Genomic DNA, 26,554 nt, shown 5'->3' with positions numbered 1-26,554 from the left:
CTCCCCCTCCAGCTCTCTCGTGCTCTCGCTCACACGCGTGTGCACAGGCTCACACGCACACACACACTCACTCCGCATGCCTGAATTTAGCCACCGTGGAATGTTACCAACTCACTGATACCTAGGACAAGTTTGTAGGAAATATGACATTTGATTTATGTCTGCCAATGTGCGTTTGCACTAATTAGAAGGTTTGGGGCAGAGCAGGGGAAAATATGTATTTCAAAGTCCCAGTTTGACTTGCCAGAAACCAGCCCGTTACTAACATTCTTATTTTCGACAAAATATAGCATTCTGATTACATACCATTTCGGTTCAACAGCTCCCCGCTCCCGGAAGTGGCCCAAGGCCATGGCAGAGACTGACTCGGGGGCCCATTCCAGCGGATGGGGAGGCAGTGGCTTCCATCCAAAGCCCTGAGGCCCCATGGAAACAGGCACCAGGTGGCCACTCAGAAGGTGAGGCCACCCAGGAGAGCCTCTGGCCTCAGTGTCCTCCACACGCCCTTATAATGAAGTCGCCTATTTAAATGCACCCGGGGCTCTGCAGCCTTTCTCCTTGACAGATGAAAGAAAACAGTTTTCTAATTCAAATGGCAACGAAGGGGTAGGCAGTGGGGCCTGGGGCTGCCAATGTTAGTCCCCGCATGACCCCAAGCAAGTTTTGCCGGCTCTCCTAGCCTTGGTTTCCTCATCTACATAATGGGCACCCAGTCCCCAGAGCGGCTGCAAGGATTAAATGAGTCAATCGAACAGCCCTTAGACCCCACCTGCTACACCGTGAATGGGTAGTAACTATGAGCTATTTTTACTTATTAAGTCTAGGTATTTGTCCCATGGGTGCTCTGAGGCAGGATGCATTCACCAAAAACTAAAGATTGCGTTAAATGCATACCCCAGAGAAAAATGCACACCCCAGGGGCGCCTGGGTGGCTCAGTCGGTTGAGCGTCTGACTTTGCCTCAGGTCATGATCTTGCAATTTGTGAGGTCAAGCCCAGGTCGAGCTCTGTGCTGACAGCTCGGAGCCTGGAACCTGCTTCGGATTCTGTGTCTCCTTCTCTCTCTGCTCCCTGCCCCCCCCACCCCCCCCCCCCCCGCAACCAACTTGTGCTCTGTCTCTATCAAAAATGAGTAAAATATAAAAAAAAAAAAAAAAAGGAAAAAATGCACACCCCATAGAAAACATGTTTTTAATTTTTTTAATGTTTATTTATTTTTTGAGAAAGAGAGAGACAGAGAGTGAGTGGGGGAGGGACAGAGAGAGAGAGAGGGAGACGGAGACACAGAATCCGAAATGGGCTCCAGGCTCGGAGCTGTCAGCGCAGAGCCCGATGTGGGGCTCGAACTCACGAACGGTGAGATCATGACCTGAGCCAAAGTCAGACGCTTAACTGACTGCGCCCCCCAGGAGCCCCCCACAGTAAACATTCTTTTTTTTTTTTAATTATTTCTGTTATTCTTTTTTTTTTTTTCTTAACATTTATTTATTTTTGAGACAGAGAGAGACAGAGCATGAACGGGGGAGGGTCAGAGACAGAAGGAGACACAAAATCCAAAACAGGCTCCAGGCTCCGAGCCATCAGCCCAGAGCCCGACGCGGGGCTCGAACCGACGGACTGCGAGATCGTGACCTGAGCCGAAGTCGGACGCTTAACTGACTGAGCCCCCCAGGAGCCCCCCACGGTAAACATTCTTAATGGAGACCATTTTCTAAACTGTCCTAATTGCAAGCTTTTATGGGTTTCTTGACAGCCCTCAGAAATCAACCCAAGTACAGCACGTGTGTGTCTGTGTGTCTGTGTGTGCAGTTCACACGCACACGTATCACCCGTCTCAAGTCAGAGGAACAGGCCAATCAGTTGAGGAAGCCCTGAGGCCCTGCCGGAGTCTGGTGACGCCCACCCGCTTCCACCCGGCTCTCCAACCCGCCCTGCATCTGCACCGTGTCCCTGACACCTGTCCTTTGGGCAGGGACCGGTACCTGATGCAAGAAAGAAAGAAGGGGCCGGGTCGGCCCCAAGTCACGTAGACAATACCACGTCCCAGGCGCGCCGAGGCCACGCAGACACAAGAGTTCCACGCGCGGTGACACGGCAAACTCAAGACTCAGGAACACAGGTGCACACCGGGGCACCGCTAAGCCCCCAGCCTGCCAGTTGCCACCCGGGGCAAGCAAGACCGCCGAAACCCGCAACCGTCAGCGGGGTCTCTAGCTGGACTGGTCGTTTCCGCTGAGGCGGGAGAGGGTGGGACCGTCGCAGCCCTCCCCCCCCACGCCCACCGGCGAGGAAGCCGGCGTCTTCCCCATGTGGTCACAGAGATCGAATTGTTGTGCGCCGCAGAGGAAACGCGAAGTGAGCTCAGGATGCATTCTGGAACTGGCAGAAAAGAACATCTGGGAAAGGAAACGCACTTCAGAGACAAACATACCTTTGTGCCGGCTTTTATTTTCTTTACGTGTTGCAAAAAATGGTAATAATAAAGACGTGCCAAAATCTACCATCACGCTACAAAATCTCCTTTTTATGGGGCAAAACCGGGAGGCTCCGCTTTCAAGTGACCTACTGTTCCTGCAACAAAAGCAGCCCGCTGGGTGCCGAGGCCTCGAGGCGGCTGCAGGGAGCCAGCCCAAAGACCTGAGGCTCTCAACACCTCTGTTCCAGGCAGAGCGGAGTGGACAAGAACCATCCTCCACGTGGTTTAGCCTCTGGCCTCCTGGTCCCTGCTGAAGCCTCTCGGAAGCCTCTCCGGGCACTGACGTGCCTTGAAGAGCCAGAACCTCTCCGTCTTGAATATTTTATGCAGGTTTGGGGGCTCCCTATGAAGTTTGGCACCGGAGACCAGCTCTGATCATCCTGGGAACCAGCTATGCGTTGGGTCTAGAGGATCATAACCATGTGGAGAAGCCCAAAATTAGGGTTCGGAGGGGCCCTAGGTAAGCGGACGAGGGGACAGAGGCACAGGGGGACTGGGTAACCTGCCCGAGGTCACCCTCCACTAATCAGTGACAAGTACTCGAAATTCATTCATTCTGCATAATGGGGCCACTGAATGACCCCCAGGTCTCCCCACAGAAGGGTCAGACGAGCCCCCGAGGCCCTGCGGTGACCCTACCGCGGGCCAACGAGGAAGCCCAGCCCCTCAGCCTCCGCCCCTCTACCACCTGACCACACATCCGGGTTTGTCTGTTCCAGGACAACCCCTCTGTCCTCAGGGAGGAGAAGGAACAGAACAGAGAGGTGCACCAGCAGCCTGGGGCTTCGCACAGCGAGAGCCAGTAGGTCCCAGAGGAGTGCGGCTTTGGGTGGGGGGCAGGTCAGGCTGGTGGGTCAGCAGCCCCTCCTGCTCACCCCTGGGGCTCCCACCCCAGGCCCCCACCGGTCATCCCGGGGCAACCCCACACAGGGTTCCGATTGTCCTCAGACTCAACGCTCCCATCTGTAGGAAGGGGGTGTGGGCGCACCAAGTATTAAAACCACACAGCAGAGGCAGCTGGGTGGCTTAGTCTGTTGAGCGTTGGATTCTTGATCTCATCTCAGGTCTTGATCTCAGGGTTGTGAGTTCAAGCCCGATGCTGGGCTCCACGCTGGACGTGAAGCCTACTTTTAAAACACACACACACACACATCCCACACAGCAACCCAAGAATGCAAATCCACACTCAAATCCCTCATAGGGACTACCCAGTGCCTTCATGGGTGCCTCAGGGACTCTACGCGTGGAGCTAAATGTCTCCCTCACAACGGGGCCTAACGTCCCTGTCACACATTGAGCAGTGAGTGCAGGGGTGGAGGGAGGGGTGCCTGCCCCTCACCGGCTCTCCCCTCTCCCCACACGTAGGTCAATGCTCTGAGCCTTTTTGGTGACCAGGGAGGCACGGCTAGCCTCCCTGCCTCCAGGGCTGGTGTGAAGGCCAAAGTAGTAGGAGAAGGACCCGCCAGACAGAAGAAGGCAAACGCGGCAGGGAGAGAGGCCACCGTGCCGGACGGAGAGGGAGTGACCAATACTGAGGAAGCCAGAGTCCGTATAGCACAGGAGCCAGGCCCGGGTAACAGGCATGGGGTGGAGAGGGGCCCCCCTGCACACCTCACCTCCAGCACAGTCACTACTGACTGAGGGGCAGTTCTGACCCCGCCCCGGGTCTGGCCTGGGCCAGCCATGAGGACAGAGCTGCTGCCTGCCTGCGTTCATCCTGTTCCAGGGGCCTAGTTCTGGGCCAGGCACACAGAAGCACCTGCTAAAGGCTTAAATTACTCTCGGGCTCGAGGCAACAGGAAGTCAGGAAAGCCAGCTCAGGCCCAGGAAGGGATGGGCAGGTCCCACCTCGGCTCTTGGCCAGAGGGCAGGTGCGGAGGGAGGGCCAGAAGCTCAGGGCTGCGGGGTCTGCTCCCCTCTGCCAGAGAGGAAGGTGGCAGTGAGAGACCCGGCCTGACACACGGGCTGGAGAGCAGCCTCTCTCACCAATCACAGAGCGCCTACTGGGCACAGGGCCCCGTCAGCAGGCCAGGGCAAAGGCACTGACCATCCGCAGCCCAGGGCGGGGAAGGCAGATGGAACAGGCACCTCACCTGAGGGGGAAGGCTCGGTGCCCGGACTCCCTCCTCTGCCTTCGACGAGAAGCTGATGGGGCGGGAAGACCGACAGATACAGAGGACCGGAGATGAGTACTGGCCGGCCAGGTGCCCACCGCACAGGAGAGGTCGCCCCAGCCCCGGTCCTCAGAGCCTGCCAGGCGGGCCAGTGAGCAGGCTGTCGGAAGACAGGCACAGGGAGAGAAGAAATAGGGGTCCGTAATAACTTCCTCTGGGGAGGGAGAGGCAGGGGGTGTGCTGGCCACACCTAGAAATCAATGGGGGGGGGGGGGGGCTCCTGATGAAGGCACAGAGCAAAAATGCCCCCTGGCCACACCTCTGACAGAGCAAAGGTCCAGGAAGCATCCCGCCCCACACAGCCCTGTGCACCTGTTCCCCAGCCCCACGGCTTCCGGAGCCCAGGCCTGCCAGGCTTTACCTAGGCGAGGTGGCAAATTCAGAGTGATCGGGCTCAATATGGCCATTATTCCAAAACAGTTTCCACCTTCTAATGAGCCTGAGCTAAGATGGTTTCAGCCAAGCCACTGCTTAGCTGGAATTGAACCTGACTCCAGAATCCCCCCGAGGGCCCTCTCCCCGGAGAATAACAATTATGATTGTAATAACAGCCCTAATAGATAATAATTATTGAGCACTCACCAGGAGCCAGCCCCGTGCTAAGCACTTTGCAGCCACGTTACGTCCTCGGGCGACGATTACCCCAACAGGTGAGGAAACTAAGGCCGAGAGGAGTTAACTCACTTGCCCAAGGCCCCAGAGCTGAGAGCAGAGCCAGGAATGTGGGCGGGGCTAGAACAGGTGGAGGCTTCCGGGCCCCCAGGGCCCCGGGGGGGCTCCCTGCTGGGATTCCTCTGGCAACCCACTCAGCTGTTCACAGCGAACCTGGGGGACCAGCAAGGAAGGAGTCTGGGCACAGCAGGCCCTCAGCCCGGGGAGGGGGGCGCAAGACAGACTCTGCTGGGAGCCTGGGGGGCGGGGGGTGGTGCTGGATGGAAACACACACACCATGCCACAAGTGTGACAGTGGGGTGACCTGCCTGGGTACTCGCCGGTGACCCAGCTGGCCTTTGGTACTAGACAGAGGCGGACAGGAAGAAACGAGGCCCAGCTGCCTTCCCCACACCCACAAAGAGACGAAGGGGGACAATTAAGCAAATGTGTCCCCTGACACTTCTGACAGGGAGGATCTCCCTGAACACGGATCAGAACGCGTTCCTAACTCTGCACTCCCGCCTGCCTCTTCGTCCTGTTCTGCTGACACAAGCTAGTGAGGTTCAGGAAAACCCTGAACTTCTCCAGTTCCCAGACGCCAGCCATCCAGAAGATCGGTGATTTCATGCGGGGAGACCGTGGAAACCCTCTCTCACCAGTCCCCGGCCAGGCAGTACCCTAACAGGATCGCTCAGCTCAGCCTGCGTGGTGGGGTTCCCACCTCTGGCCACATTCCATTCCGGTGGGCGGGGCCCCAGCCAGGCCTTGCTGTGCAGAGAGGTCTCAAGAACTGGGCCACACGGGGATGCAGGAGCCCGGCTGGAGACCTGTTCTGAGCAGGTCTTTCTGAGAGGTGCTCTCGGTGCGGAAAAGCTGAGTGAAGACGTCCCTGGGAGGGGCAAAGGGAACCCCGAGCCTCTGCTTCTGGCAAACTTTCCAGAGCTCCAGCCAGCCGTGCCGGGCCACCTGCATGGCCGCACTCAGTTAAGCAGAAAAGGTTATTATTCCACAAAGGTGCTTTCCTCAAAGGACACAATCTTTCCAAACAAAGCGAAGATGGTTTAAAAACTAGAAATGGAAGCCAAATGGACGAAATTTGCTCTGTTCCGTTCTTTGGTCTTGAGCCTTCCTGCCCGCGCACTCCAGGGCTGGCGGCACAGAAGCCCCCAGAAAGAAGGTAGGGATTAAATGAGAACGAGTAAAGCCTCAGTGGGGGCCACATGGGCAGAGACCTCCCTAGGGACATGGCGTTCCGTACCCAGCCCGGCAGGTCAGGGGGGGGCCCGGCCCCGGGGAAAGGGAGACATGCTTTGGGGCTGCTCTGTTCACAGACACACGCCAGGTGGTCACCTGCTCTGCAGGGACAGGCAGTGCTGCAGCCACAGCTGACCGGCCCTGCACACCTCTTGGGCCAGGAGGGCACATTTAAGTCCCCTGGGCTGGGCCTGCTCCCTGGCAGGCCTAGGGATCCAGCATCTCAGCTCTTGTGAGCCGATTCTGCTTTGGCCTTGGGAAAGAACTCTGCGCAAACACAGGTGGGACCGCGAGAGCCCCCACAAACCGCCCCTGGGGAGGGTAGGTATTTCATGGACACAGGACTCTACGGTTAAGTATGTTCGAGAAGCACAGGCCTTCGCAGAGTCCGTACCTCAGGAATACGGGTTTCTATTGGGGGAGTGGGTCCCACGCTTGGCCTCAGAAGCCTTCTGTTATGGAGGACAGGTGTTCTATACCCTGGGAAACACAGCAGCGCTGGATACCGTGATGCGGTGGGAGCCTACCAGGCTGCAGATCTGGGGCCAGAGGAAGTAAGGACGGGTAAGATTTGCTCTCTGGACAGACGAGGCCTTGGGGACCCCGAGACAGCTCCTGAGCATGTAAGCATCCACGCCACACCAGACAGCAGGTGGAGGGACAAATGTGAAGACAGCCTGTGTCCCCAAGCCCCCTCGGGCTGGCTGGCCACGGAAGGTTCCGGACTCCGAGGAGACAGATCTGTCTGGAGAAGCACTCAACTCCCCCGGGGGAGCACAGGAGGGGGCTAAAGCCAGCCTGGGGGCAGCATGGAATAGCAGGCCAGAAAGTTCCAACTTCAGATGTTGGGAAACTGGTGGTGTTTTCGTGGAAGACGTCATCTGGCCGGAGTGAACGGTAAACGGGGCAGGGGGAGGCTCCCGGACACCTGCTAGAAGCTGGTGTAGTCTCCCGCCCCTGTGGGGGGCCTGCAGGTGAGGCCGGGGAGGGGCGGGTGGAGAGGAAAGGAGCACCCGGAGACCGGGGCCTGCATCGCAGAGGAAGAAGGGGCGTCAGAGGGAGCCGCACGCTCCAGCCTCGGTGAGGAGGACTCCTGGGGGTCCGAGACAGCGCCCGCTCCAGTCCCCTTTCCGCACAGAGTCTGCTCGGGGGAAAGTCCAGAAAAACGGCCTGCCCCCCCAAGAGCAACGCGAGAGCACATCTTGCTGGAAGCCGCTTTGCAGCGGGACGTCGCTTGGGTCACGGAGAAGGCCTGCCCCTGACAGGGCAGACTCCAAGGTGGCACCCGGCTGCCCGTGGACAGTCTGGAAGGCACCCAGGCACCCGGCTGACATGTTCTGGCCGGGGCCACGCGCTCGGGCGGCTTTTAATACCCTATTGAGCAATTTCCTAAGAGTTTGGCTAGGCAGGTACCGCCTCCCCATCTGGGCTAATAAAGGGGTGCAGCCCAGGTAAGAAATTAAAGTTACTCACATTTTGTTCTGGAGGGAACCAGGGGAGGGGAGCAGTAATTTACGCGGTAATTAGATTCGCCTCCGGGCTAACACTGGAATTAGTTGCATTAGAGCTTGTCTCCCGAGCAGGCTGCTGGCGTGAGGGAGCCCAGAAGCAGGAGCGTCGCAGGCCGTCCAGCACAAATGTCACCTCGGAAGCACCCCACGTGCAAACAGGAAGCAAAAACCTGAAGGCCGGCTCCTTGTGAATTTACTTCCACAGCCAAGGACCAGCTTGCTTGTCGAAGACCACTGCTCGAGCCCAGCCCTGGGACACCCGTCCGGCGTCACCGTTTACTGTCGCCGGATCAAGGGCTCAAAGGATGGAACCTGATAGGCTGACTCTGAAGCGTATCACTAAAGAATAAATGTACAGGTACAGTCAACACAATTTTCCGAAGACAACGATGAAGGGGGGAATTGCATCATCAGTCCTGAAATACACTACGATGCTACGTACAGAGGTTAAAACAGCACCCCGGAGGGGCGCCTGGGTGGCTCAGTCGGTTAAATGGCCAACTTTGGTTCAAGTCGTGATCTCACAGTTCGTGGGTTCGAGCCCCATGTCGAGACCCATGTCGGGCTCCGTGCTGATGGTGTGCAGCCTGCTTGGGATTCTTTCTCTCTCTCTCTCTCTCTCTCTCTCTCTGCTCCTCCCCCCCCCCAAAGTAAATAAATAAACTTAATTAAAAAAAAAGAGCACACTGGTACAGAAAGACACCAACGGGTCAACGGAGCAGGACACAAGGTACCAGAATCAGGAGCCATGCCATCTGTGGACACTGCACATGAAAGTGTGAGTGACATTTTAAATGAATGAGGATATGATGGGCCTTTCTGTCAAGGTGTTGGGACAACTCCCTATCCATTTATAGGGGTGTAGGGGCACACCAGGGACCGTCCAGATCCCTACCTCACACGTTATACCTCCCCAAAATTGGATAAACCAATGTCTGAATACCAAACATAACACCAAACAATAACACCAAAACACCAAACAATAACAGTCCTGGAAAAAAAATTAAGGAAGAGGTGTTTATAATCTGGGGGTAGAGAAACAAAGCACAAAACCCAGAAAGCTTAAGGGAATAGACCCAGAGTTTTGATTACGTGAAACCTCTTAATGCCTTTACAATAACAAACCACCAGAAATATGGGTGAAAGGCTACAGATCAGAAGACGACTCTGGAACAAATATAACATAGAGTTACTCTCCATGCCAAATAAATAGCTCTTGCAAATCAGTGAGAAAGATGAACAACTCAACAGAGAAATTTTATTAAGTTTATTTATTTACTTTATATCCACACTATGAAATACTACGTAGCTTTTAAAAAGATCTGAAAGTAAATGGGGCTCAGTCAGTTAAGGGTCCAACTTCGGCTCAGGTCACCATCTCACGGTTCGCGAGTTCAAGCCCCGCATCAGGCTCTGTGCTGACGGCTCGGAGCCCGGAGCCTGCTTCGGATTCTGTGTCTCCCTCTCTCTCTCTGCTCCTCCCCCACTCGTGCTCTGTCTGTCTCTCAAAAATAAATAAATGTTAAAAAATTTTTTTTAAAAGATCTGAAAGTAAAGATACAGGAAATGCTGAAGATATGTTAGCAAGTAAAAAAGGCTACAGCCACAGGCAGACGGAGTCTGTGTTCAAAATAACATAATCCACTTGCTACAACACGTGTTAAAGGTCTGGTCATACGCAATAAACAAGCAGGTACCGCGGTACATAGTTCAGCCGTTCCTACGTATTCGTGTGTGTGTCGCATTTAAATATCCGTAGACATCGGCAGCTCTCCCTGTCCATGGGTCCTATCCCCTTGCTTTAATAACATCATCTTTTTTGCACCAATAAAAAATAAGTAAATACTTGTACGTATTTGTGAAAGAACACGGCTAACAAATACGTATGGAGACGCTCGATCGGCCATCGGGAAGACGCCGATCAAAACCACAACGCGGGACCAGGATGACCGGAAGCAAAACAGAAAACAAAACCAAACAAGAGGTGACGGGGATGCGGAGAAATCGCCCGCTGCTAGGCTTGTAAAAGGCGGCACGCTGAAGGAGACAGTCTGATGGAGCCTCAAAAAAACTCAAGCCCGGACTGACACGTGGTCCGGCAACCCCACGTCCGGCCGTTCGCCCCAAAGTGGAGGCAGGGACCCAGACGGAGGCGTGCACAGCCGCGTCCTCAGCAGCATCGTTCACAAGAGAGGCGTCAACAGCCAGCAGGGGAACAGACGAGCAAAGCCAACGTGCCCTCTCCGAACAGGGAAACATTCCTCAGCCATACAGGGGAACGGCGTTCTGTCACCCGCTGCAACTTGGATGACCCCGAAAACACCACACTGAGTGAAATAAGCCAGACGCAAAAGGACAACCACGGGATGACTCCACAAAGACGAGGAAGGGACCACCGGCCGGCCCACAGCCACGGGAAAGCGGAAGAGAGGTTACCAGGGGCCCTAGACAGCGGACGACGGGGTGTGACCCCCTTCACGGGCACGGTTTCTGTTTCAGGTAACAGAAAATTCTGGAAATAGATAGTGGTGATGGTTGCACACCCTTGTGAATGCAATTAATGCCACTGAATCATACATTTAATGTTTGTGTTTTTTTGAGAGAGAGAGAGAGAGTGTGAGCAAGGGAGGGGCAGAGAGAGAGGGAGACGCAGAATCCCAAGCGGGCTCCAGGCTCTGAGCTGTCAGCACAGAGCCCGACGCGGGGCTCGAACTCACAAGCCGTGAGATCATGACCTGAGCCGAAGTCGGAAGCTCAACCGACCGAGCCACCCAGGCGCCCCAGAATCATACATTTAAGGGGCGCCTGGGTGGCGCAGTCGGTTAAGCGTCCGACTTCAGCCAGGTCACGATCTCGCGGTCCGTGAGTTCGAGCCCCGCGTCGGGCTCTGGGCTGATGGCTCGGAGCCTGGAGCCTGTTTCCGATTCTGTGTCTCCCTCTCTCTCTGCCCCTCCCCCGTTCATGCTCTGTCTCTCTCTGTCCCAAAAATAAATTAAAAAAAAAAAAAAAAAAAAACGTTAAAAAAAAAAAAAAAAAAGAATCATACATTTAAAAGTGGGGAGGGGCGTCTGGGTGGCTCCGTCGGTTGAGCGGCCAACTTCGGCTCAGGTCATGATCTCACAGTTTGTGGGTTCGAGCCCCCATTGGGCTCTGTGCTGACAGCTTGCTCAGAGCCTGGAGCCTGCTTCGGATTCTGTGTCTCCTTCTCCCTCTCTGACTCTCCCCCGCTCATGCGCCGTCTCTCTCTGTCTCTCAAAAGTAAACAAATGTTAAAATAATAAAAATTAAAAATAAAAATAAAAGTGGGGGGAAAACGGGCCGGGAGGGCAGAGCTGGGGAGACCATACTCTAGACCTGACAGTGCAGGATCCCAGGAGGGGGAGGGGGACCCCGAGGACCCTCAGGGAAGCCACACAGCCCAGTGGAACAGGAGCAGGGAGCAGCAGGCCCAGAGAGTGTGGCACACAAGGCCCTCCCTGCAGGAGACCACCCCCGCGCTCCAAAGACCCCCGAAGGGAGAAAACTGGAAAACTTCATGCGGGAAAATGCCTCCAGAGTTTAGGGCCAGCTGGTTTCCTTTTACAAAAAAAGGAAACTGAGGTTCATGGAACGGAAGTGTACCCAGGGCCCCACAGGGAAGGGCCCAGTGTGCGTGTGCCATTCTCACAGGCTCCCGCCAGGGAGAGGAGCCTTAACCAGGCGCCCCTGAGACCCCCAAGAGGCTGAAAACCACTCTCCCCCCTGAGCGAACCTTTGCTTCCCCTTAAACGCTAGAAAACGACATCAAGGCAAGCAAGAAACATACACTAAATACCAACCAAGAAGCGGGTAAGAAAATACCCAGAAAGTACAGTATCCCCCCACCCCTGCCAAAGGCCTCAGACGTGACCTCACCATGAAAACCTCCCAGGGGAAGAGAGACCTCGAGCAAGAAGGACACGGGACAGTGGACATGTGACTCTGGGCACAGACTCCATCCAGACCTGAGGTTCCGGGGCCACACGGCTGCCGCCACCCCAAGAGTGTGAGGTGAGCGCTCCCCTGGCCGGCGGGCGGCAGGGAGGGGGGTCGTGGAGGGTTAACCGTCCCCAGTTAACAGATGACAGGGCTGCTCAGGGATGAGCAGGACATATATGCACAAGGGCCCCGCGTGGCTCGGGGGAGCGCGACACCCTTACTTGCCAGGGAAGGGTCAGCAGCCAGCTTCAGGGCTATCAGGCACCCCTCGGGGACAAGCCCCTGCCACACCCAGACCCCCAACAGGTCTCACCGCTCCTGGTCGCCCTCCCAACCCCCCCCCCCCCCCACAAAAGGCGGTCTCACCTTGACTCTGACCATGCCCTCCAGCACTTTGAAAGGAAACCTGGGAACCTAGGGCAGGACTTTTTTATGTCCTTCCCAGTGAGGCCTGTCTTGGGAGAAGAGCCTCCTGGCCACTCCCCACGGACACTGGCTCACTGAACCCCACAAGCCAGATGCCACAGCTCACCTTTGCGGGTGAGGAAACGGAGGCCACGGCCAAGAGCTAGCCAACCACTCCCAGGGCTGAAGAGAAAGCAGAGACCAGCCTGGCACAGTAGCAGGAGGGACCCCGCCGCTGTCTCAACAGGTCACACTGGGACCCACGCTGTCCCCGGGACGGCCCCCAGGGCGCCTGTCTCACACCACTGCTTTCTAAGCAAATGTGCCAGCAGGCCCCCGACGCGGCCCCTCACCGCCACCAGCGCCTCCGCGATCCGAGAGCGTGTCAAGTGACTGTCCGAGAAGCCGCACAGGCCACAAATGTCCAGCGTCTCTCAGGGCTTTGGCAATACCGAACACGGCGCTAAGCCCACCTCTCGGCATCGCCCCTCCCGGAGGCCGCCACCGGCCCTTGGCTCGGCCCCGGCCTCGGCCACCAGCTCTCACGTCTCTGAACCGAGCTGTGGACCTCAGGACAAATCTGTTCTCTCCCGGCCTTGAAACCGCTTGCCCTGTTCCACACCCCACTCGGGACACCGCGGCCCGCGCCTGCCGAGAGGTCCCCAACCAAGATCAATCCATCTATGGGTGAGCGGATGAGCACGATGCGATCTACACGGTGACCGCTGCTTCCCCCCCCCGACCCCCCGCCGCTGAAAAGCAACGGAATGCTGACACAGGCTACCACACGGAAGCACCCAGAAAACGTGACACGCGGTCACAGAAGCAGCCAGACGCAAGAGGCCTCCGTGTCGTATGACACGATGTATATGAAACATCTAGAACACGCAACTCCATTGGGACAGACAGCAGGCTGGGGGCAGGTGGGGGACGGGAACTTACCGTTTAACGGGTGTGGGGTTTTATTGTGGGGAGGTGGACACGTTTGTAACCAGACTGCCACGGTGGTTGCCCAGTGTAGTCGTGTATTTACGGGCAGTGGACTGTATGCTTTATTTTATTTTTTTTTTTTTTTTGACTGTATGCTTTAAAAAGGCTAATTTGATATTACAGGATTTTCACCGCAATTAAAAAAAAAAAAAAATCAACTCATCACCTTTCACCTAGGACAGATCTGGCTCCAGCCTGCATTTCCTATCCCCGCGGACTAAATTCTTCCAGAAGCTCCCATTGCCTTCTGGATCACGTCCAATCTCTGCGTCGTGATCTGGCCTCTTTCGGGGGAGGACACCACCTGGTCCTCGAGGACGGGACTCAGAGACAGTGAGGAAAAGCCCCCCTGGGCCCACCTCTCCCATAGCTGCACAACCAGCTTCTGCGTGCCTGTCTGCCCCCGTAGGCAGAACATTCTGACGGCAAAGGCACACTCATCTGCCATTCTAGCCCCGCGCTTCACTCGGCACCTGGGGCCAAAGAGTCCTAAGAGCTGACCAGGTGCCAGGCAGGTGTTAACTCACTGAATTAGCGGTCAGAAGTATTATTATCCCATTTTACAGGAGAGAAAACTGAGGGACACGAAGGTGGGCTCAGCGGCGCAAGTTCGCCCACATGGCAACCACCAAGGCTGACGACAGACCCTGAGTACTCAGGCTCCGTCCACCCCGTCAATCACCTCAAGAGACAATAAGCGAGTGTTGCGCCAATAAGCGAGTCAGGACAGCGGACTAGATACCCAAGGTCGCTTGCAGAAGAAAAACCCAGACTGTGGAAATACCGCTTTTGGACATCCCGGCCAGAAAGATCAAGGACTCGATCACACAAGAGGCAATGCAGTTCAGCTGCCACCGGTCTCACACCGAGGCCGCCGGGACGGTCCCGACCGCCTGGGGTGGGGGGTGGGGAGAACCAGACGAAGACCCTGGACACAGAGAAGCCAAGGAAGCCGTCCAAAGCCAAACAGCTCCCGAGCACGTAAACGCAGGCTGGTCTGACCCCAATTGCTGAGTCCTCACCTGACTGCACCCCCACCCCCAGCGGCGTGCAAATTCTGCTAAATGCCTGAGCGGTGAAACAGCGCAGCTGAAATTAAATGGGTTCCAAATGCGACAGGATCTCCACAGCAAATGTGGGATCATACCGGTGGACTGGGTACATTCTTGGGTTTGAAGGGGAGAGTTAAAAAGCACGTGGGCCCTGCTTTTGAAAAGCAGCGGCAGTGGGGGAGGGCGGAGGCTCCTCTCTCGGTGGCCTCCGGCCTCCGCCCAGCATTTTCGTTAACTCAGCCCCCACCTGCTGGGCCCTTCCAGTGGGCCGGGCAGTAGGCATCTACAGGAACCACCCACAGGCGGTTGGGCGGTGGGGGGAGGTGGAGAGGGGGTCCTGGACAGGTGGTCCCCACAGCAAGTGCTGTGGGGCCAGAGGGGAGCGGTCTGGGCCCGCGGAGCTGAGCCGGGGAAAGCCATTCCCAGCACCGGGCCCACTAAAACAAAGGCATTTCCGTGGGCTCACAGCTTCAAATTGCAACAGGAAGCAATCAGGAAAAACAATTAGGTACCAGCGTACTGGCTCGACTCCGGACCAACGCAGAAATCGGGGACAGTCAAGACAGTGGTGCAGAAAGGGTGCTTCCTCCTCCTTCCATTTTAGGATCGGATTGCCACATTAGCCGGGGATCTAAAACCCTCATGCTGACATGCTTCCTAATGTAAAAATGATCAACTCTATCTTTGCCTCATACACGACTGAACTCCACAGACGTGATTCCTTCCCCTTGGGGGCTTGAACCACAAAACGGCAGGCATCCGACTCCAGCAACGTCACCCCAAAAGGGACAGGAAATCCCAAACTGCACCGAAGTGAAAAGCACTATGGCTGGCTGAGAAACCCCACCTTTAAAACAAACATCTCCCCCCCAACCAAAAAAAAAAAGAAAAGAAAAAAACCTTTTGCCTCCGTGATCCAGGCATTTCCGGAAAGAAAAGCAGCAGCGTTGGTCTGAGCTGCCCAGATACTGTCATTGCTCTGTCGTCACCTTGTTTTGCTGGTATCAGACATGGCTGAGAAATGTAAACCCGCTCCGGAGGGAGATACATTTGGGGTGAAACCGCCGGCATTCTCTAGGCTTCGGCTGGGAGGCAAACGGACGTGAGGAAACTGTCCCCTCTACGCCCCCCCAAACCTCAGGGAAGGGGCTGCAGCCCTGGGAAATGTGACCACAGAGCCTGGCCGGGACACCTCCCTGCAATGTCCACACTGGAAATATTCAGGGAGACAGCTGTTTGCCTTAAAGAGGCCCAGACAAAGGGACCTGAGCCACCCGCTCCCACCCCACCCCCCAAAAAACTGCTACCGGCAGCAACACAGCAGCCCGGGGAGCCCAGGACTCCGTGGCCCCGTCCAAGGCGGCCAGCCACACTCCAGAAAAACAAAACACTCACGTCCGAAGAGAATGATTTAGGTAGCGAGAGATTTGCTCCAAAACCACATGGCAATCTCCAAATTAAAAGAACATGTGTAGCGTTTCACAACGCTTAAGTTTCCTGAGCCCTCCTGACCTCAACTCCACCCCTCGGGACACACCGAAAGTTGCAGAGAAAGGTCCCCGGGCCCTCGATCTGTCCCCCAGGGTGTGCACAAGTGAGGCACCCGCGCGCTTCCCGACCGCGCGGCGCTCCGCGACCACGTCACCCCGCGCGGCGGCCCCACGAGGCCACCCCCGGCGTGGACACCGGCCGGGTGCCACCGCGGGGAGGAGGGAGGGGGGCGGGCAACGGCCCCACGGGTCCGCCGGGCACCCGGCAGGTGTCGGTCCGCTCGGAAACCGACAGCCTCGCCGACGAAACGGGGCGGCGCGACAGGCCAGGCCGCCCGGCGCCGGGTCTGAGAACTTTCTGTGCAACTTCGATCAGTTCTCGGGGCCGGCGGGCCAGCCGCGCGGCCATCGGAAACGGGCTCGCCGAGGAGTCCGCGACGCAGGGCGGCGAGGCCTGCCTCCCGGCCGACAGTCCCCGCCGTGCGCCGGCCCCGCGGCCCGGGGTCCGCACGGTCCCAGGGCGGCCTCGCCCGGCCGGCTACACGCGGCCGCACCGCCGAGCGCGCCCCGGGGCCGCGGGCAGGTGAGGACCCGCCCGCGCCGCACCTGGCGGGGTCGGCGCCGCCCGCGCGCCCCGCTCGCCGGCCCCGGGGTGGGGGTGGGGGGGCGGGGATCGCCCCGGCGGGACGGGGCCCGGCCTTCCCGGGAGGGGCCCGGGCGGGCGAGACAAAGGGCCCGCGCGCGGCTCCCCCCCCACCCCCGGGCGCCGGGCACCCGCGGCGCGCGCCCCAACTCGCCCCCAACTTGCAAAGTCGCCTCGGCGCGCCGCGCACTTGGCCGCCGGGCCATTGTCCCCGCGGCCCGCGCCCACCTACCCGCGGCGGGGGCCAGGCTGCAGCAGAGCGCGAGCAGCAGCAGCCGCGGCGGCGCCGCCTCCATGTTGTCCGGGGCCGGGCGGGCCCGCGCGCGCTCACTCGGGCTCCATGGCGCGGCGGCGGCGGCGGCGGCGGCTCCTCGCGCGGCTCCCGGCGCCTGCCGCCTCCCCCCCTCGGGCGCCGCGGACCAGGACGGCGGGGGAGGAGGGAGGAGGCGCGGGAGCGGAAGCCGCGCCGCGTCTCCGCCCCCCGCGCCGCCGCGCCCTCCCGCGGGCGCCCCCCGGAGCCGGCCCGCGGCCCTCCCCGCGCCCCCGCCTCCCGAGGGGCTCCCCGGGGGCGCGGGGTCGGCGCGGGCTCCACAGCCCGCGGGGGAGGGGGGGGGGGGCTCCGGGCCACCCCCCCCACCCCCCACCCCCACCCCCGCCTCCGATCGAGTTCCGGAAGCAGGTGGGTCACCTGTGGAGCCACCGGGATCCGGCCTTGACCGATGGGGAAACTGAGGCACGGGAGGGGGGCGGGGCGTGGGAAGGGCACGCGGCGGGGCAGCCGGGAGCCCAGAGCCAGGTCGGTGCGCTCTCCCGAGACCGACCGCGGCCGCCCAGGCGGGGTCCGGCCCCAAGACACCTGTTCTTGCCGGGGAGGGCAGAGGAGGGCAGAGGAGGGAGCCCGCAAGTCAGAGACAGAGGCTGAGGACCGACAGAGGCTCGAGCCGCAGGGGTTGAGAGTGGGGGTGGACTTCGGGTTATTTTACTCCACCAAATACATCCCCTCTACATTAGTTACGGTACACGAAGCAGCAGACACACTGTTCTTCCAAATATGCTTCCCGCCCCTCTGGGATCTAAGACCTCTCCTTTGGTTCAGAAAGCAAACGTGGAAGGGAGCCCCCATCCCCACCCCCGTCCTCCCGGCTCTGTGCTCCCTGAGCCTGCAGCTCAGCTCTGGGCCCTGGGGGCGCAGGGCAGGGGGGGCGGAGAGGGGGCAAAGCCCTGGCCCTGGGGCTGCCGGGCCCAAGTCCCAACTCCAGATCTGCTGCTTCCTGGAACCAGGTGTGCCCTTGGGCAGATCTAAATGTAACCCCTCCAGGTAGTCTTTCCTCCTTTAGAAAATGGGTATAGCTGTGCCCACCTCGCAGGTGCTGAGAGAGCCGGCTGTAACCCACATGAACACCCACATAGCCAAGGGTGTGCGCACTCTTCGTGTGTTTGTGACAACTTTACAAAGCTACTGGTCAAGGCCACGGTCTCCGTCCTCCTGAGGCTCGTGTTCCAGAGGGGGAGGCAAACATAAACAAGAGACAGATAAATTTAAAACAGAAGACCGAAACACCTTTAACAGATTACGAGGAAACACCATGGAACACGGGTGGTGTTGGGCTGCAATGTTTGGGGACGTGGTGACTTAGGGAGGGAGGGAGGGACACTGAGGGTACAAGCCGGGAACAGGCACGCGGTGGGGAGAGCCGTTCAGGCGGAGACAGCATCAGGAGTGAAGGCCTGGGCAGGGGCCAGCCTGGGTGCTGGACTTGTAGGAGGGATCACAAAGGCCAAGGCCACAGAAGCCGCGGGTGGGGGTGAAAAGGGTCAGATGCGGCTTCAGGAGAAGCCAGCTGGGACCCCGCGCATACCAGCCCTGGAAAAGGAGTCAAGAATTTATCACAAGACCAATGCGAAGCCATTGGGGGGGGGGGGGTGCAGTTAGGTAGCAAACACCCTTGCTGTTTCCTCATGTAGGCCCCACGCACAGCACGTCAGGGCCTGGCTGCCTCTCCTGGGGCCAGGTGCAGACTCCCTCGTTCTTCTAGCCCCCTCCACTACCAACCCCTCTCACACCCTGCCGGGGTTCCCACTCCCTGCCGTGACCCCCTTCAGCCTCATCTACAGCAGCCAGAGTGAGCCTGTTGAAACAAGCCAGACCACATTCCCTCCTCTGCTCAAGAACCTGTTGTGACTCCCACCTCGGAAAAGAAGCCAAAGGCCTTATGGCACCTAAGGGCCTGATCTGGCCGCATCCCTCCCTTTATCTCGCCAACCTCCTAATGCTCTGTCCCTCCTCTCCTTCGCTCTGCCCCAGGCCCAATGGCCTCCTGGCTTGTCCTCCAGCACAGCAGGCACACTCCTGCCTCAGGGCCTTTGCACGTGCTCTTCTGTCTGCTGGAACTCTGTGACCCCAGTTGTCCACACGATTTGTTCCCTCGCATCTTCAGTTCCTCAGCCAGGCCTTCCCTGGCCCCCTTTGAAAACCGTAAACCACCACCCTTGCAAACACTTCCTGTTCCACATCTTCGCTTTACCTTTCTCCTTTGCTCTGACCAGCACCCGACATACTGTTTACTCACCTTTCTGCTCTCCAGGAGAACGGAAGCTCCAGAGAACAGAGATTTTCATTTGCTTTGTTCCCCATACATCCCCTCTGAGTCTAGACTCGGGCCTGGTACACAGTAGGTGCTCAATAAATGTTTGTTGAATGACAGAATGAAGTGGAAAGGTCTGACCTACGATCATAAAAGGAGCACTCTGGCTGCTGAGTAGGGACAGGACCGTCAGGAGGGACGAGGGGATGTGGGGGGTGGGGGGACTGGCCACCAGATGGGCACCATGGCAGCAGCCAGGAGAGACGGTGGGTTGGACTGACGGGGAGCTGGGCGGGGAGGCTCATGAAAGGCGAGAAGGAACCGGATTGGACATGCTTGAGGAAAAGCTAATGGGTCTTGCTAAACACTCTGGGGAGGAGGGCTCAGTGTGGCCCGCTGTAGGGGCTCCCTAAGGGGACACTTACAAGAGCAGCTCGTAAGGAAAGGAAAATGAACCAAGCATCAGCAGAACGACAGACCTAGAGATTCTTTATTCTCAGGAAGGGAGGTGGAAAGCTTGACTCTCCGAGTAGGAGGAACTCAGTCAATACAGAACACGCCACGTAGGTCAAGGGGCGGCAGAGGCCAGTTCTGCGTGCCCTGCGGTCTCCTGTGCTGACTCTTGAGATGCCGGCGGTGGAGGAGACACCAGAGACCCCCCACCCCCGCCCCCCAAGAAGGGAAGGACTGAGCCCCAGGTCTTAAGGCATCAGAGCAAGATCCCAGGTTGCCTGACTCCTATCAGAACCTTGAGAAAAGTCGTTTGCAAAGAACAAATGAGAACTAATCACTATTTGATTCTGCAGAATGCCGACATCACAAGGGCAGTAATTTTTAGACTCCTCACTCATGTTAAGAAGCAACCGGAGAACGTGCTAAGCTCCTACTTCCCCCAGAAGACTGCCTGTCACGGCCCATCACGCCGCCGACCTTTTCTTAGGCCTCACACTTGGAAGCGTTCGCTCTCAATTCGCCCCTCAGATGCAAGTTCCATCCAGATGAGGTAACGGGGCTCGGCACCTGTCGGGGCTAATCGTTTCCGGGGACAGGGGCTCAATTGGGGTCCATTTAGGGCCCATCAGGGGATGACATCTCAGCCCCGTGACACTCGGGGGAAAGTGCCTGTTTGGTTTCCCTCCCAGGCTGGAACATGCTGACTCTGGAGAGAGTTATTCCGGGCACGAGAGCCCTCCTGCCCGGGAGGCCTGGCCACTGTGATCAGAGGTTCGGGCCGGATTCCCAGCGTTCCCCGGGCTCTCTGAGCCACAGGCATCCTCCCAAGGGCTGCTCGGTAGAGGTGCGCCGTGGGGACGTCCACGGAGCCCCGCGGGCCTCTCTCCTGCACAGGCACAGGGCGGTGAAGAAAGGCAGCCACGGCTGCATGGGGGTGGGGGGTGGGCAGTGGACGGCTTAAACGGTAGTGGGCGTGGTTTCTATGGCAGTATCTGGGGTGCGAGGGCGTGAAGGCTGGACTTCACCTCTCTGAGCCTCAGTTTCCTCATTCATGAAATGGGAGTGATGCTATCCGGTCGACTTCTTATCTCTCGGTGCTGATATGAACCTCAAATAAGCAAAGACTCAGAAAAAAATGCTCTTTAGACTTTAAAGCCCTGCACGAATGGGAATCGTGATTAACACGGACCCAAGACAGGGCCCAAGGGTGGGTGCGCAGCACTGGCTCCGTGTCACTCCCCCCCTCCCCTCCTCCCTCCCCTAGCTGTCACCAGCCCTCACTTTCTGTAGCCCTGAGTCCCAGCCCTCCTGAAGGTTCAGCAGCCGCATAACCTGGGTCCTTGGGGACCGTGTTTTCGACTCGGCCATGCCAGTGTCTGGTCCACCTTGCTTTCCTTCTCACTGCAGATTAAGAAGGTGACGTTTGGGGGCTCCTGGGTGGCTCAGTCATTAAGCATCTGACTTCAGCTCAGCTTTGTGAGTTTGAGCCCCACTCGGGGTAAAACACCGCGAGACCTGCTTTGGGTGAGCCCCATTTCCCTCTCTCTCTCTCCCCCCCCCCCCTCTCTCTCTCTCTCTGCCCTTGACTCACTTGCACCATCTCTGTCTCAAAAAATAAAAATAAAAAAATAAAAAGAAGAGGTTGACATTCTGATTTCATCTGCCTTTTTAAGCACCGTAAAGACACCTGTAGTAGGTTGAATGGTGGCCCTGTGAATGTTAACGTACTTGGAAAAAAGGGTCTTTGCAGGCATTAAGTTAAGGATCATAAGAGTCTGGACCATCCAGGTAAATTCTGAATGCAGTGACAGTTGTCCTTAGACCAGAGAGGCAGAGGGAGATTTGAGACGGACAGAAGAGGAGGAGAAAGAGAAGAAGGCGGAGGCAGAGAGGAGAGGGGTGTGGCTACAAGTCAAGGAGAGCCTGGAGCCCCCAGAAGGTGGGAGAGGCAGGAAGGGTCCTCCCCCAGGGGCCTGGAAGGGAGCGGAGGCCCCTGGATGTCAAAGTTCTGGCCTCCAGGCTGCGAGAGAATACATTTCTGCTGCTTTAAGACATCCGGTCTGTGGTTTGTTACAGCCGCCGCGGGCAATGAATACAGACCCTAATTTTCTCCAACCCATTTTACAGGGAGGGAAACTGAGGTCAGAGAGGTGAGGGCTTGTTCAGGGCATCATCTTGCAACTGTCTTCGTACCATAATGGCAGAGTGGAGGGATTGCAACAGAGGTGGTGTGCGTAAAACGTTTGCTCTCTGGTCCTCTGTAAACACATTTTCCTCCCGTGCTCCGGGGAGTCGTACGGCGATGCCTGTTCTGGAAAAAATAAAGCAGGGTAAGAGGGTCAAGGGGCACAGAAGGCCTCACTAGGAAGGCAACATCTGTGCAGACACCTGGAAGAAGGGAGGGAGGGGGCCTTGCAGCCGGTGGGGAAGGCCAGGGCACAGGCCCAGAGGCGCAGTGAGGGGCCAGAGGACCCGAGCACAGAGAACCAAGGTCGGAGAGGAGTGGGCCAGCTCTGCAGGGTCCTGGAGGCCATCTCGTCCGAGTGACATGGGGGACCACTGGAGGGCCGGGAGCAGGGGGAGAACACAGCATTCCACATCCATGTTACGGAACCTCTGTTCCCACGCGGGAAGGAGCCTCGGGGGCAGGAGAGGAGCCAAGCTGGCCAGCGGAGGGGCCGCGGGAGGGTTCCAAGTTCAAGATGGTGGTGACCAGGAAGGCAGCTGTGGAGACAGTGAGAGGCGGTAGGGTTCTGGATCTCTCTGCGGGGAGAGAGGACACGGAGAGCAAGACCAAGGTCGAGAGCGGGAGTCGAGGATGCCGTCAAAGCGTTTGGCCCGAGCGCCTGGGCGGCTGGGCTGGCACTCGTTGAGACTGTAAGTGTTGGTGAGCGAAAGACAAGAGACCCCAGGGCGTGGCATCCTGAGGGGCGGACTGGGCAGCGTCTGGGGATCAGGGAGGAGGGCTGGGCTGGGCGCAGAGAGGTGGGACTCTTCAGCGTTGAAGCCACGATCGCAGAGGAGCGTGGAAGGCGAGAGAAGTCCAAGGCCGCACGTTGGGGCCTCCAGGCTCAGAGGCGAGGGGACCAGGAGCGAGGGGCTCCCTGAAGGCAGAGGAGGAAGTGAGCGGAAGGCCAGGGCCAAGCGTGGCTGCTGCATACGAGTGGCCTGGGACTGGAGACAGACGTGTCCGCTGGGCTCCGCAGGTGGCCGGTCTCGCGCGCCCTTGGGGAGATATTTGGAAACGCACAGCAGCTCACGCGCACCCGGGGTCAACCGGGGCCAGGCGTGCAATGTGCACGTAGTTGAACACGTAGGACTCCACCAGTCCACGCGGCAGGCCCCTGGGGCAGGGCCCCTGCCTGGAACCCCAGGAGGCTGCCACACCTCTCTGGTCACTCTCTGAGGTCCTCAGGTCACTTCTGGCCCCAAAACAGCGTCGGTGAGCAGCTGCCATGCCAGGCCTGGCTTCACCATCAAAACGGAAGTTTATTCGAAGTCCCTGCTTCTCCCCTCCTCCAGCTGGCCTCTGTTCTCCTCCTCAGGGCTGGAGTAGGGGCGGGGGCAGGGGGAAGGACATGGGGGCGGGAAAGGGCTGGGGGGGGCGGGGACGAGTGTCCCTGGGACCAGACTGGGGGCCTGTAGCTTTGGGGATTCCAAACGTTAGTTCTTTCTATCTCGGGCTCCTTGTGGGCACATTGGCTATTTTTCAGATGCCATCTGACCCCTGGACATAGGACTTTGCCCAGTTCTGTGGCTGGCCAGGCAGCTACAGGGATGGCCTTGGCCTTTCATTTATCAGGCCTGGAACAAGCACAAGACACCTGTGGTGTCCCCCCACCTAGACCCAGCTGCAGGGACATATGTCCCCTGGTTCCTCGGAGCCCCCTTGTCCTGTCTCAGGATGAAAGGGGCCCACCTCAGAGCCTCTCTCTCTTTCTACTAAGCCGTCTCCTCCTTTGTGCTCTCATGGCAGGCAGTGGGCTAATTAGGTACTAGGCATCCCGGTTTGCCTGGCATTGAGGGGTCCCCAGAACATAAGACTTTCAGGGCACAAACTGGGAAGGTCCTGGGCAAACAGAAACGAGTCAGCTGCCCTAGGGCTGGTGAAACCAAGCTCCCCTCTGTGAGGCCCTCCCCACCAAGCACCCGGGCCAAACGGACAAAGCAAGCCCCACGCCGTGCCCGCCACCTAAAAGTTAAAAACCCCTCTTGAACACATCAATATCATTTTTTTATGTTTATTTATTTTTGAGAGAGACAGACAGACTGCGAGTGGGGGAGGGGCAGAGAGAGAGGGAGACACAGAATCCGAAGCAGCTCCAGGCTCCAAGCTGTCAGCACAGAGCCCAACACAAGGCTCGAACCCACGGACTGCAAGATCATGACCTGAGCTGAGGTCAGATGCTTAACCAACTGAGCCACCCAGGTGCCCCTGAATGTCATTTTTTTTTTTTTTAAGTAGAGGAATTTTCCTAAATAGAAGGAGGCAAAAGAGATATCCTAACCGAGCATATCCTGCTTGAAAAATAATTGTGATGATATTAAGAATTATGAGTATTTTTTTAGATCTGACAAACTATGTGTATGTAGGACAATTTTCCCAGGAGATCGCTTCCAAACTATTCAATGGAGAAACATCCTATTGTCTCCAAATGTCTTCATTATTTATATTCTTCGCAAATGTGGCAAAACCTTAGCAAATTTACAACCTAATAAAATTATGGGTGGTCACTGAAGAAAAAAAGTTATAAATTAGCCCACGGAGAGGGTGCCTGGGTGTCTCAGTCTGTTAAGTGTCCGACTTTGGCTCAGGTCATGATCTCACGGTTCGTGGGTTCGAGCCCTGCATGGGGCTCTGTGCTGATAGCTCAGAGCCTGGAGTCTGCTTCGGAATCTGTGTCTCCCTCTCTCTCTGAAAAAAAAAAAAAAAAAAAAAAAAAAAAAAATTTAAAAATTAGCCCACAGACTATATAGAATATAGAGTGTTCTATCCTCCTAGCTGGACAAACACGCCTTCCTAGCACCAGGAAGGCAGGAACTTTTTGGATTCCTCAGAGTTCTACGTTGGAGCATGGTGACAAGAGTCAGGTGAGGTCACTTGACCTCTGCCCCAGGGAGGCACCCGCACAGCCTGGACTCCATGCTCTGTGCTCTTTGAGCAGGGACTCCGGGGTCCGAGTGCCCGGGACAAGGTGGGGTGAGCAGCAGGGACCATGCCCGCTGTGGGGGATGGGCAGGCTGGAGGGGGTGCAGCAGCGGCCCCCCAAAGCTTGGAGCCCCAGGCAGGATGGCGCTTACCGTTTTGTTTGGGGCCTTCGACATCAGGCAAAACTGGGGTGGAAAGTCCCACATGAACTCCACCCCTCAAGAGAGACAGCACCGCTCAGAACAGCCTTGGCACCTGCCCTAAGTGGGAAAATGGCCAGGTTGAGATTCTAACCCAGGTCTCCTAGCTCTGCCGTGGCCCTCCTCCCAGGCTAATCCCCCCCGCCCCCCAACTTACAGTGACCGGCTCTCCTTCCCCAGGCCCGTGCCTCTCGCCAAGACCCCTCCTCACTCCCCATCTCCCGGCTCTGCCTGTAAACTGGAGAGTCTGCCCTCTTAAAGCACGGCCAAATCTCACCATTCCCCTTCTTTCCTGTCAGTCCCCTCAGCCACCCAGCCTCTCCAACCCACCGTCTACACTCTCCGCCTTCCTGTCCTCACCTCCTGCTCATTGGATCCTGCCCCCGCAATGACCTTCCCGGTGTCAACCCAAAGTCCGTTCCTGCTGTATCTTGCTTCTCCATTCCGCAGTCTCTTCCACCCCAGGCCTCCCTCCTGTGCTTCCTTGAGTCGCCTCCAATCTTCCCCCCACCCCTCTTCCGCTTCTCCCCTCTCCCGGTCGGCCCTTCCTGCCCACACACTCCCCGGCTTCGGGCATGCTCTCCGGTGCGTCGCTTTTCTCCACAGCTAGCTACCACAGCCCCCCGCCCCATCTCTCTCTCCCGGCTCTGCCCGCTGCAATCTGGCTGTCAGCACAACCAGCCTGAGGGTCCCGAAATGCCCGTCTGACCGTGGCCCTCCCTTTGCATGAACCCTCTATGGCTCCCCAGTGCCCCATGGCTCCTGCTCCCGCCAGCTTCTCCTGATGGCCTCCATCCCCTCCCCCCCCCCCCCCCCCGGGTCTCTCTGTCTAGCTGTTGCCCTCCTGCAAGCATTATGGTCACCTTTCACTGGGCGAGGCCAAACGGGCTCAGGTGGGGACAGAGAGAAGGGTAAAGAGAAAGGAGGTGCTGCAGAAACTCGGTGGGCGGGGGAAGGCCCCGCCAGCCCTCAGTGAGGGTGAATCTGGTGAAACGTGCCTTCGCAAAGGGTCAGCTTGGACGGGCAGCCGTGGAGAGGCCAGGTGCCCCTGGTGGCAGAAGGGTGTGTGCATGGAATGGTGACTCTCAGGTCTGGGGCCGGGAGCAGCCGGTGTCTGGGGTGCGCAGGAGGGAGGGGATCTGTAGGCCGGCAGGCCGCAGGGGCAAGGACCCAGACAGGGGACCCCTCTAATGGGGGCTCTGCACAGACAGAATATTGTGCGTCGTCTCGGGGACTCTCCCCGAGCTCAGACACGGCGTGGGTCTCAGCCCCTCCCTTCCTGCAGAACATACTCCATCCCAGTAGGATCCTGAGGTGTGGACACCCCAGGGGCGGTGATGGGAAGGGAAGTCATGGAAGGCGCCCAGGACAGGAGGCTTTGCCTAGAGGAGGTGGAGGAGGGTACAGGTCTCAGGACTGCTGGAGGACACGCCTAGGGGGTCTTGGGTCCGTGTGGACCCAGGAAGGCCCCTCCCTCACCCTGCTGAGGTCTTAGAAGCAGCCTCCGCCTCTAGGCTCTGGTGGGAGTGGCCTCACAGGGTCAGCAGGAGGGCTGGGCCTGG

At 57.9% G+C, this 26,554-nt stretch overlaps 2 protein-coding genes and 1 long non-coding RNA gene across 6 annotated transcripts in view; 1 reads left to right on the top strand and 2 right to left on the bottom strand.

Moving 5' to 3' along the window:
• Positions 1 to 17,024, bottom strand: part of LRP5 (LDL receptor related protein 5) — a 103,450-nt gene extending 86,426 nt beyond the window's left edge. The window contains exon 1 of one of the 2 annotated variants that reach the window (XM_058689896.1): positions 16,838 to 17,024. In XM_058689896.1, coding sequence (XP_058545879.1) covers positions 16,838 to 16,901 — 64 coding nt within the window. In that variant the 5' untranslated portion in view covers positions 16,902 to 17,024. The remainder of the gene's footprint in view (positions 1 to 16,837) is intronic. The other variant, XM_058689897.1, reaches the window with a different exon arrangement.
• LOC131488280 (actin nucleation-promoting factor WAS-like) lies at positions 16,946 to 21,016 on the top strand. 2 transcript variants are annotated; one of them, XM_058689929.1, is made up of 3 exons: positions 16,946 to 17,284; positions 19,997 to 20,193; positions 20,908 to 21,016. In XM_058689929.1, exons 1-3 carry the CDS (start codon positions 16,946 to 16,948, stop codon positions 20,972 to 20,974), a joined length of 603 nt encoding a protein of 200 aa, XP_058545912.1. In that variant the 3' UTR covers positions 20,975 to 21,016. The 2 variants fall into 2 exon arrangements, with proteins under 2 accessions (XP_058545912.1, XP_058545911.1); XM_058689928.1 differs by having other exon boundaries at positions 20,333 to 20,949.
• A 217-nt stretch (positions 21,017 to 21,233) lies between these two features.
• LOC131488281 (uncharacterized) lies at positions 21,234 to 25,480 on the bottom strand. 2 transcript variants are annotated; one of them, XR_009250143.1, is made up of 3 exons: positions 25,353 to 25,480; positions 24,945 to 25,052; positions 21,234 to 21,954 (listed from the first exon to the last, which is right to left on the bottom strand). It is a non-coding gene; the product is annotated as an uncharacterized LOC131488281 (long non-coding RNA). The 2 variants fall into 2 exon arrangements; XR_009250142.1 differs by lacking the exon at positions 25,353 to 25,480 and adding an exon at positions 25,150 to 25,313.
• Between the last annotated feature and the right edge of the window lie 1,074 nt (positions 25,481 to 26,554).

This window comes from Neofelis nebulosa, chromosome 10, assembly GCF_028018385.1.
Source record: "Neofelis nebulosa isolate mNeoNeb1 chromosome 10, mNeoNeb1.pri, whole genome shotgun sequence".
Taxonomy (NCBI): domain Eukaryota; kingdom Metazoa; phylum Chordata; class Mammalia; order Carnivora; family Felidae; genus Neofelis; species Neofelis nebulosa.
The sequence above is the reverse complement of the archived record's forward strand: the minus strand, read 5'-3'. Positions and strand labels throughout refer to the sequence as shown.

Bases quoted from the DNA above. Each gene is read 5' to 3' on its own strand.
- LOC131488280 (XM_058689928.1), top strand. From the start codon at position 16,946: ATGGCGCGGCGGCGGCGGCGGCGGCGGCTCCTCGCGCGGCTCCCGGCG. The intron at 17,285-19,996 runs GTGGGTCACCTG...TTGATTCTGCAG, and splicing joins CGATCGAGTTCCGGAAGCAG to AATGCCGACATCACAAGGGC. The intron at 20,194-20,332 runs GTAACGGGGCTC...TTTCCCTCCCAG, and splicing joins GCAAGTTCCATCCAGATGAG to GCTGGAACATGCTGACTCTG.